At 31.3% G+C, this 11,157-nt stretch overlaps 2 protein-coding genes across 2 annotated transcripts; both read right to left on the bottom strand.

Annotated features, from left to right (window-relative positions):
• Positions 1-2,780: 2,780 nt before the first annotated feature.
• LOC136229666 (uncharacterized) lies at positions 2,781-3,275 on the bottom strand. The gene has a single exon (XM_066018585.1). It carries the CDS (start codon positions 3,273-3,275, stop codon positions 2,781-2,783), a length of 495 nt encoding a protein of 164 aa, XP_065874657.1.
• A 710-nt stretch (positions 3,276-3,985) lies between these two features.
• LOC136229665 (molybdenum cofactor sulfurase-like) lies at positions 3,986-5,686 on the bottom strand. The gene is given in 3 exon segments (XM_066018584.1): positions 3,986-4,326; positions 4,329-4,751; positions 5,647-5,686. Coding segments are annotated over 3 exon segments (804 nt in total).
• Between the last annotated feature and the right edge of the window lie 5,471 nt (positions 5,687-11,157).

Raw genomic sequence — 11,157 nt, 5'->3', positions numbered from 1 at the left:
CACAAAAAATGGTCGTTTGACATACTGCTACTTCTGAGAAACAAATACATTATTATGAAAACAATATTAAAGAAAAAAACTCAAAAGAAATGTGCTCCGCGATCCTTCGCGGTTATTGTAACTGGAAAGTCCATTTGTTTCGCAATTCTCCGTAGTTAAGTGAACTGTGAACCCTATTCTCATATGCAATATACCAAACTGCATATCGCAGTTTACGGATTCTCCGAAGACAATTCTTGCGTAGTTTACGATTCTGCAAAGCAAAATCGTAAACTGCAAACTTATCGGGTTGAATAAAATCTCCAAAAATTATTCGATAAAGGTGCAAACTAACTTAAAATATCCAAAAATAATATTTACAAAGCAATTTATGTATGTAAAATCAATAAAATACTTACATGAAGAGATTGGATCATGGATTGATGTATGAAATCAAAGTTGGATCGCAAAGGATGAGAAGTGAAGTGAAAAAATTGGTTAAGTCATAATATATATACTAAGGGGGTGTTTGGTTCAAAGTTCGGAATCAGAATTAGAATCGGAATCAGAATGTTACGGAATCAGAATCGGAATGACTATGTATTTCTTTTGTTTGGTTTAGTCCGGAATTGGAATCGAATCACTTTAAAGTGTTTGGTTCAAATGTCGGAATTGGAATCGAAATCAAAATGTATACAAAATCAAAACTTATTTATTTAAACTAATAAAAATTTATGATATAATATAATAATATATTACATTAATATATAAATAAATAAATATAATATAGTATAATATGTTATGTATAAGAAATGGGAAAAAGAATCATAGAATTAATATATATATATATATATATATATATATATATAAAAGTTAGTTACTGAAAATAGGTTTGGAGTTGCAAATTTAATAAAATATAAAACGTGCTCATCAGGAAAAAAAAAAAAATCAAACATGGGTTAAGGAGAAACGTGGGGTTATGAGTTAAATTTGATATGGAATGGGGATCCCCTTTAGTCTAACGACGGTGCCCTTTGTGGTCAATCCCTTTCCTGATGCCAGCTGGGAGGAAGAAGGGAGAGGAGGAATAAGTGATTCCCATAGTTAGTTGGGATAATATCATTCCCATTCCTAAATTAAAATGGTAAAACCAAACATTAAGAAAGGAAATGAACTACTTTCATTCTCATTCCCTATCATAAATTTGTCTAACCAAACACCGCCTAAAGATATTTTAGAAAACTCTAATTTGAAAGTGTTTATTTTCGTATTAGGTAATACAATGAGTCTAAGTAATGGGTTTTTGATTATACTGGTGGACAAAATTCTTGATTCTAGGACGCGCAATTAGAGGTGAGGATGAGATGTTCGAAAAGAGAAATTGCAAAATGTTGCGTAATCCCTCTTCTCCCAAATGTAAGCTTGTGATCTAGCTTACTCGGGCCGAGTATCGAGTAGTTTTGACCAGCTCATACTCGGTTCATTAGAAAATTAACTAGTTCGAGTTCGAACTCAATATCATGTTCGTGAGCTGTTTACGAGTTTGTTCATTAACTTTAGTCATGAGTAACTGATTAATTCCGTTCACGAACTTCGCCCATAAACACCTATTTAATTATGTACATTTTGAAATTTTTTAATACAAAAATACAAAAGTGTTTCAATCTACAAAGTAGGTTTGCTAGGCTGGGGTCCGTTTGGTTTATCTAATGTTTGGTGTTGGAAAAAAATTGTTTTCGCAAAAACATAGATTCTCCGCTTTTTCACTTTTCATGTAAAAAAAAAGACAAACATGAGCTTTCTAAACAATTCTCTTTTTTAAAGAAAAAAATCAAACAAGCAGAAAATTGAGTAAACAAACATCCATGAGCTAGAATCACCTCGCGATGATTTAGCAAACTGTCGGAGATGGGTCGGTATACTGTCTCCCTTCTCTGATACTTAAGTCTACAATGTTACTAAGGGTAAATTACATACGTGGTGTACAACCTTTATCCTAAATCACACTTTGGTGTACAACCAAAATTTTGTCACACTAAACCGTACGAACTTCAGGTGACCTCCCACTAAAGTGTACAGCCGATTTTTATGACCGGTCAACGCTGTTCAACTATGCCACGTCATCATTTTTTTTATTGTAGAATTAGAAAAAGTGGGACCCACTCTTTTTGGAATGACTAATATAACCTAATTCCTTATAAAATTACTAAAATACCCTAATCTTCTTCCTTCAACCCCTCTCTCTCATTTCTCTCTCTACATCTTCTCTCTCACTTCTCTTTCTACCATTTCTCTCTCACTCCTCTCTCTCTACCATTTATATGCATTTCTTCTTTGGAAAGGCCTCTCAAGGATAGAGAATCGTTGTTGGAATGCAAAAATCGAGATTTGGGAAATGGAGGTAGATCTACAAACTGAGAAGCACCAGTTTGTGCCCCATCCTTCATCTCAGCATTACCTTCCGTTGTCTGTTTCCGTGAACCCAGAAAGAGCTCTTCAGTTCTGTTTTCTCGAGAAGGTTCTAGCATTGTTCGTGAGTTGATATCATCACCTAAAATTGCTGAAAAAAATGCTCGTGAACTTGGACTAGGAGGCACCCAATCCCCAATTATAGCAACATTATCATCAATCCCAGCCATGTCTTTAAAATCTTGAATCCAGGTCTGCGCAGCTTGCAGTCAAGCTATTTGATATGGTGAAATTCCTGAAATGCCACAAATGCCTCTTTACAAAAATAATATCTCTAAGCCGCAAAAAAAAATCCATAACAAGAAACAGAAAAAAAAAGAAAAAAATAATAATCAATTGGGGCTTGTATTTAGCATATCCTTATATTGCAGATAAGAGATTTGTCTTTGAAGCTTCATTTGGTGATAGAACTGAGCAATAAATTCCTCAGCTCTGGAATCAATTCCATTTTCGTCAGCAGCAGCAGGAACATCAAACTCATTTCCAAATTCCTCCGGCAACATCTCCTCCTCTTCTTCCTCTCTATCTCTCAAAAAACTCAGGCGATGCTGATCTTCAAAATCGTAATCAAAATCGACTTGAGGTGTAACGCAAGGAATGTTAAAACACAAGGAAGCAGGGCGATGCATATTGAGATGGAAAATCAGGGTCTTGTCGAATGAAAGCTGGCGTTCTCCGTAGAAAAAATGTGATCGAGAATTAGTAGTAGTAGTGGTTGAATGGTGTAATGTTTTTAAAAACTTTGGTATAACACGAAGTTCAACCAATCGTCTCCTAAAAACGCCACCTTTTCTCGCCCATAATAATGCTAAACAACGATTCTCCATTTTAATTATCTCAAATCTCGATTTTTGCATTCCAACAATGATTCTCTATCCTTGAAAGGCCTTTCCAAAGAAGAAAATGGTAGAGAGAGAGGAGTGAAAGAGAGATGGTAGAGAGAGGAGTGAGAGAGAAGATGTAGAGAGAGAAATGGGAGAAGTGAAGGAAGAAGATGAGGGTATTTTAGTATTTTATAAGGAATGAGGTTATATTAGTCATTCTATAAAGGATGGGTCCCACTTTTTCTAATTCTACAATAAAATATGCTGACGTGGCATTGTTGACCAGCGTTGACCGGTCATAAAAACCGGTTGTACACTTTAGTGGGAGGTCACCTAAAGCTTGTATTGTTTAGTGTGACAAAATTTTGGTTGTACACCAAATTGTGATTTGGGGTAAAGGTTATACACCACATATGTAATTTACCCTCATTTTTCATTATAATATTAAAAAAAGTGGGACACATTCTTTACAGAATTACTAAAATAGCCTTATCACTTATAAAATTACTAAATTACCCTCATCTTCTTCCTTCAATTCCTCTCTCTCCATTCCATTTCTCTCTCACTCCTCTCTCCCTACCATTTTTCTCTCACCCCTCTCTCTCTACCATTTCTCTCTCACTCATCTCTTTCTCTCTCACTTCTAAAATTCTCTCTAAATCTACAACTATTAAAGATGCAAAGCCCGGAACTTCCTCCTAGATAACCTAATCTCAGACATTAAAACAAATCACTAGATGCAAAGAAAATTTGAAGAAAGTGCATATGAGAAAATCATGCTTCAAGATAGAAAGACCTAGAGTTTCCATATCTTTAGCTCCTAATGAAGTTGCATCAAGCAAGACGTGCCATCCGTTTTCCTCGGCGATTCTCATCCAGGAGTATGAATATCTTGCTCCTGTAACTCTTGATTGAAGCGGAAAAACAAATAATCCTCGGCGATTTTTGCCTTTTCTCTTGCTTTCTAACTTCTTCTGTAGTTTTCTTCCCTGGATTCTCATTCCAGGCCAAACGAATTCAGCTGACATGATTCTTGCTCATTTCTTTTGCAATTCTCGATCATCGATTCCACCGATTCGTTTTCGTAGTCATAAACTGTGAGAACATTGCTGTGAGACTGAAACGGATAAGCTTCTGCGACAATTTTGAACGCTGAAGCTTGATTCGCAGTGAAAACCATAGTATATTCATCTTCAGAAACATTCATGAAGCTCATAATTCTCCCCCATATGTTATTTTCCAGGTCGGATTCCGAGGCGCCGTATTGCAATTGAGAATTCAAGTTCACTGACTTGTAGGAAATATTGAAGAACAGCGAATTGGAATCAGAATTGGGATTCGGAGGAGGAGTAGTTGATGTAGAGGGAATTGAAATGGAAGAGGAAAACTGAGAATATGAGAAGAGGCCATGGCCGATATAATCAAGACAGACATGATCGGAGAAGGATAAATGATAGTAGTGTTGTTGCTGGATTTTATCTGCGTGATCGGTGAGGGGAAATTGAGGGAATGATGCAATGAAATTGGTGAGTGATTCGTGTAAAGAAGGGATGGATTCGTGATTGGTGAATCGGGAATTGGGGGAAATTGAAATTTCGAATTCATAGCGAGAAGAAGCAACGGTGGTTATGTATTTAGCGGTTTCAGAATGAGGAAAGGTTAGTAGAAAATGTGCCAATTTTTGTTAAACATAATTTTTTTCAAGTTTATGTTAAAATTGAGGTATTGGAGTGGCCCAACTTTACTAAAATAATGTTTTTAGTGAGAGAAAATTAAATATAGAAAGAAAGAAAGAGTTAGAGAGATAAATTAATAGTTGTAGATTTAGAGAGAATTTTAGGAGAGAGAGAGAAATGGTAGAGAAAGAGAGGAGTGAGAGAGAAATGGTATGGAGAGAGAGGAGTTAAAGGAAGAAGATGATGGTAATTTAGTAATTTTATAAGTGATAAGGCTATTTTAGTAATTCTGTAAAGAGTGGGTCCCATTTTTTTTAATGTTATAATGAAAAATGATGATGTGGCAACTTTGATCAGCGTTGACCTGTCATAAAAACCGGCTGTACACTTTAGTGGGAGGTCACCTGAAGTTCGTACGGTTTAATTTGACAAAATTTTGGTTGTACACTAAAGTGTGATTTAGGGTAAAAGTTGTACACCACGTATATAATTTACCTATGTTACTAACAATAAAGTAAGAATAAAGAAAGAATAGTAACATCAAAATGTTTTCGCACCTTGTTTCTCTTTGGAAATTGACTATTTATAAATTTAAATGGATAGCTACTTACTGATATGTAGATCTCCATGTATCAACGTCGGATTGGTCACATATATTCATACACTTTTATATCTGCCTCCTCTTTGCTATAAATTACTTGCACGACAGTCACCTATTTCATCGTCCTGGTTATCCATTTTCTACTTTAAATCCGCCAATAATTCTCTACCTCTTAAACTAAGTTAAAGGATGATCTGATAAAAATCCACAAGCACCTAAATTGAAAAAAAAATAGACGTCAGCTAAATTCAAGTTCACTCTTGCAACTAAAATGTTAATGAAGCTGTTGATCAAATTTTTTTAATCATGTAAATGCCAGCTGGCAACACCAATCCTCAATTATTTAGCTATAGTTTAATTTGATATTAAACATGTGCTTTTCTTGCATAATCTTTTTAAGATAACGTACAAATTTATTGCTATTATTTTTTTTGGAAGTGGAAATTTATATTTAACATACAAAATTATGCAATTTTATTTTAATGTTTATTACTTTTACTTTTTAAGTAGTGTAAATTTATATTTAATGTACCAAATTATGTAATTTTATTTTTAATGTTTTTTTTTGAAATAATTTTAATGATTCTAAACATGGTGAACTTTTATCCCTACCAAACAAAACATTTGAGCATGTTGTATTATTATTATTTCCCTTGATATTAAACTGTCACTTACTATATATTGTCAACATCATTTATATCTAACATATTTATTTTATTACTTATACATTTAATTATAAATATTAAATTACCATATTTAAATCTGTCTGATACAAGATAATTATTATGTTATTAAAACAATTATAAACAAAGATAATCAATTATAAGGTCCTTAATTATATTTTTACCTAACACACTAGTCTTGCCTATTATAAATAATTGAGATAAATTATAAAAATACCCATAACGTTTACATTCAGGAGCAATTTTACCCCTAACGTATAAAATGATACAATTTTACCTCTAACATTGGCAGTCAAAAGCAATTTTAACCTTAACGTTATCAAGTTGGGTTAATTTGAGAAATAATTCATCAAACTATATTTTCTCGATCATAAATCCTGTCATCTACGCTTCACATGTTAGTCATTTTTATGACTAATTAGTAACATATCATAAACATATGATTAGACGTGAATTTTTTTTTTCAAAAATAAATAAAAATATATTGTATATTGTACGAGTTGGACAAAAAAATTAAAATATTTCGCTGAATTTATAAATACTAATCTCCAATGTAATTATTAAATCACAGAAAATATGAAATCTTTTTTTTAAAACGAACTGATATGAAATCGATGCAAAATAATGAACATAATATCTATGTTTTATAATAATGTCTAAAATTGATTCAACTTGCTAACATTAGGTGTAAAATTGCTCTTGACCGTCAAAGTTATGGGTAAAATAGCACTATTTTAGACGTGAGAGTAAAATTGCTTTTAGCCCTAAATATTAGGGGTTTTTTGTACCTTACCCCTAAACATTTATATAGAGGGTATTTGGTTGCTCATTCTCATGCTCCGGTTTGCTTTTTATTTTCAAAAAGGAGAGTTTCAGGTGTTTAGTTAGTGATATCATGTTTGTCTTTTAAGTAGTATTTTACAAACAGTATATGGAGCCAATGAGGGTCAAGGTCGGCCTGAAAACCCACAGGAGGAGTTGTTCGGCTTGCTCCTTCACTGTGTTGGTCATGGCTGGGAGCCCCTCCAGCCATGGCCAACAAAGAAGAGTTTGGGGGTTCAGCCCCATATTCTTCTATTTTATTTTCTAATTGCCCTTAGAATCTAAATCTGATATGAAGCTTAATGGAAGGGGAATGAAACTTGAGAGAGATGAAGGAAAGAGGACCGACGATGTAGAAGGAGAAGAGGTGAAGATGCGAAGATGAGAGGACATGCAGTAGTGAATGTGAAATAGTTAATCGACTAAGTAATATTTTCAAGTTCACAACTATTATTTTTCAATGTATTTTTTTGTATTGCAATTTTAAATTATTATATTTTATCTTTAGTTAACAGTTTTCCTAAGACGAATGCTATGATGGTAGTTAGCATACCATGGTATGTTGTACTTGGAAAAAAGAAAGAAACAAGAGCAATGTTGTAGTATAATTACTCTTTTTCTAGCATAGATATTTTACTGGTGGAAAAAGGAACTCAACTTTCCAGCAGCTGCAGCAGAAGAGATAGAGGAGTTCACGGATCCGGAATTAAGTTGAAATAAAAGAGCAAGAATGCATCATTTTTGCAATTTTATCTTAGCTCAATGAAACTCTTTTCTAGAACCTGATCTGTGTATAAAGAGCATACAAATTGTTTATTGTAGAACCTCATCTGTGCAAAAGAAATGGAGCAGAAATTATATCTGTTAAAAGAGAGAGAGAAAGAAAGAGAGCTGGCATTTAGTTAGGATTTAATTTGATCTTAGTTTAGTTTGTAGTTGATTGGAGAGTTTTGTATAGTTGAGGGACCTCATTACTGATATATAAAGATTGGGGGGTTAATTGATTTTGACACTATATTTTGAGGGGCCAAATGAGCTTTATGCCTTCTTTAATTTGTAAATTTTATTGTTATTTGTATTTTTTTAAAATTATTTTTATATATCTTAATTCTCTAAGGATAAACGTTTCAAAAAGAAATTCTTAAGGATAAAATTGTCTATTACATTATAGAGGAGCGATATAATTATCTACAAAAAAAAGCACAAACATAAATCCTTTGTTTACATTCGTTTTCAATCACAAACCATTCTATAATTTTTTTTAGAGAAGTTCATGCAACTTTTTTTTTATTTGGATTTTATAGGAGATTTGATCTTAACGCGTGAAATATCATATCAGACCTTATAAATGTAAATTATGCCTAAAATATTTAATACTTACATTGGACCTTACAAACGTAAATTCTGTTTAAAATATTTAATTTTATTTATGTTTTTGGTATTTTTGATTTTGGCTATTTAATTTTACTTTTTAATTATTGAAGATTAATTCATATATCAAATTAGTTATTTAAATTTGAATGGATTTTTCTAAAATTTAGCTCAAGGAATTACTTGTGAAAATATATTGGAAAAAAAATTTAATAGCATGTTTTGTATATAAACACATTTTCAGTAGTAATTAAAGTCTTAAGTCGTTATTGAAAAAAAAAATTTCATACAATTTAGCTCATCCGAACTTTGACTCCTGGCTCCGCCACTATTTGAGTCAATGGTTAAATTATACTAAATAAAATTTAAAATACGAAAAATACCATTTGTTCCATGTTTTAATAATAAAACATCTATTTTTATACATAATCATAATCTATCTAATATGAAATAATTAATTTATTAAGATTTATCTAATTCCTTTATTTTAATTTAGTCATTTGGAATCTATTCATTAAAAAATGAATGAAAAATATTTTAAAAATTATCAAAATATGACTAGAACGGTATAAAATATAAAAGTGAATTTTCTTTATTCCAACAAATCAAATGAAAAAATTATCAAAATTTTCATAATAATATTTAATGTTAGTTTAAATATATTATATTAAAAAATAAAGGAAAATGATAATAAAAAAAATTAAGAGATTAATAATGGATTTTTTTATAACTAATGTCCACAAGCATATGTATTTTGTTCTATACATGTATAGAATACAAATTTCATTAAAACTATTTTGATTATTAAATGTGAAAACTAAAAGATACGTTTCTTATTTATAAATTTAGGGACAATTTCATATTTTCATATACAAAACAAATGGAGTGATTAAAAAATTGATGAAGGTTAAACTTAAGGACCTTATAACAACATGATGGACCTACTAGTATATATTAAGTAAAAACACAGGACTTTGTAATTATTTATCTTATAAACAAACTACCATAATACACGAAATTGATTCTGTTTATAAAAATTTGTGTGGAATATCCGATAGGGCAGTCGAATAACTATCAAATAAGTTCGTTCAAATTTTCAATTAGGTAAATTTGATATTGTTTGGTAATGTTATAGATCAAATCGCAATACTTCGTACATTAAAAGTAAATCAGCACTTGTTCAAAAATGATAGAGATAATCGATAAAATGTTGATGTGATTTTAAGTGATCTATAACTTTATACCAACTCAGTGTCATTAAATTTTAATCTGCCAATGAGAATTGGTTCAAGTAGTAAGGAGTTAAATCTCCATTTTTTTTTATTGAAAGCGGGGAGGGGGGAGTCGGTAATAAGACATCCCAACCAGGTTGGTAGTTAAATCTCTACTTATTAATAAATAAATGATTCTATAAATGCAATTAAAATATACATTATACAATGTAAAAATAATTATATAAATGGTTTAATATAAAAACAAACATGTATATTTATAGCTTATATTCAATGTACCAACAATAATATTTTAACTGCAATATCATTGAAAAAATTAAAACATGTAAAAAACAAATGATCATAAGTAATTTATCAAAAACTATGAAACAACAAGTCTTAAACTATATCATAGAACCAAATAGAAAACACAATTAAATAAAAATTTCTGAAAATAATAAATATAATTCATTAGCAACATGCTATAATATTAAAAATGGATTATGATAAAGTAATAACAATAATTGATAAATTGGAAAAAATATTTGATATGTGAGATATTAGAGCTTCCTACCGTGAATTCTTATCTTAAGTCATTTTCCTCTTAAAAATAGTGAAAGAGTAACAATTATTCGAGTTTTGAGCATACTTGAAAGATCATCTTAAACCTTCTATTTAATAAGTCTTGTGGCTCATGTTAGGGTTTTGGGGTGTCACATTTCTATTGGGAGGTCGTGATGTCCCAATAGAAGGACTCCACATGTTTCACATATTTTATTGTGTTCACACTAGCAATCTCTATGCATATGCCATGCGAGCCTTTGTCCTTGGCTATCGATACTCTTATCGAACCTTCTATAAGACTTCTTAAAACAGTTGACCCTATTGAGCTAATCTCTAAAATGATAACCGAATGTTATATATATATATATATATATATATATATATATATATAATTATTTAGGCGATTGTCTAGACGGCCAAAAAATTGTTAGGACCAAATCGGAAAAATTAGATTTTGACTTCTCGATTTTAGATGTCTAGACCAATTATGGCCAATTGCTTGAACACTAACTCGAACATCAATTGGTAACATAGCTTCTTCTTAAAGATCATAGATTGTTTAGAGAGATATATATATCAATAGTATCTCTCTGAAAATATAAAATACTTAGTGGATAAATTTTATATTAACCATGCGTATCTCGCAGAGGTTCTTTTATATGATAAATTTCAACAAATAGTTAAGCAAGTTTCAGTATATATATATCTCCCTTCATTAGGCATACTTACACCAACTCTTCATCGAATCATCATGTTGGTTTGTTTCTTTATTTACACAATGGGGATCAAAGTTGAGCTCATTTCCAAAGAATTAATCAAGCCATCATCTCCTACACCACACCATCTCAGTAAACTCAAATTCTCATTGATTGATCAAAATCAGTTCCCAGTTTCCATGCCTATAGTTCTCTTCTATGAAAAATCCAACATTTCCAACCAAGAAACATCCAACCTTCT

This window comes from Euphorbia lathyris, chromosome 5 (genome assembly GCF_963576675.1).
Source record: "Euphorbia lathyris chromosome 5, ddEupLath1.1, whole genome shotgun sequence".
In the NCBI taxonomy this organism is placed as follows: Eukaryota; Viridiplantae; Streptophyta; class Magnoliopsida; order Malpighiales; family Euphorbiaceae; genus Euphorbia; species Euphorbia lathyris.
This window is presented reverse-complemented; position numbering and strand designations above follow the sequence as displayed.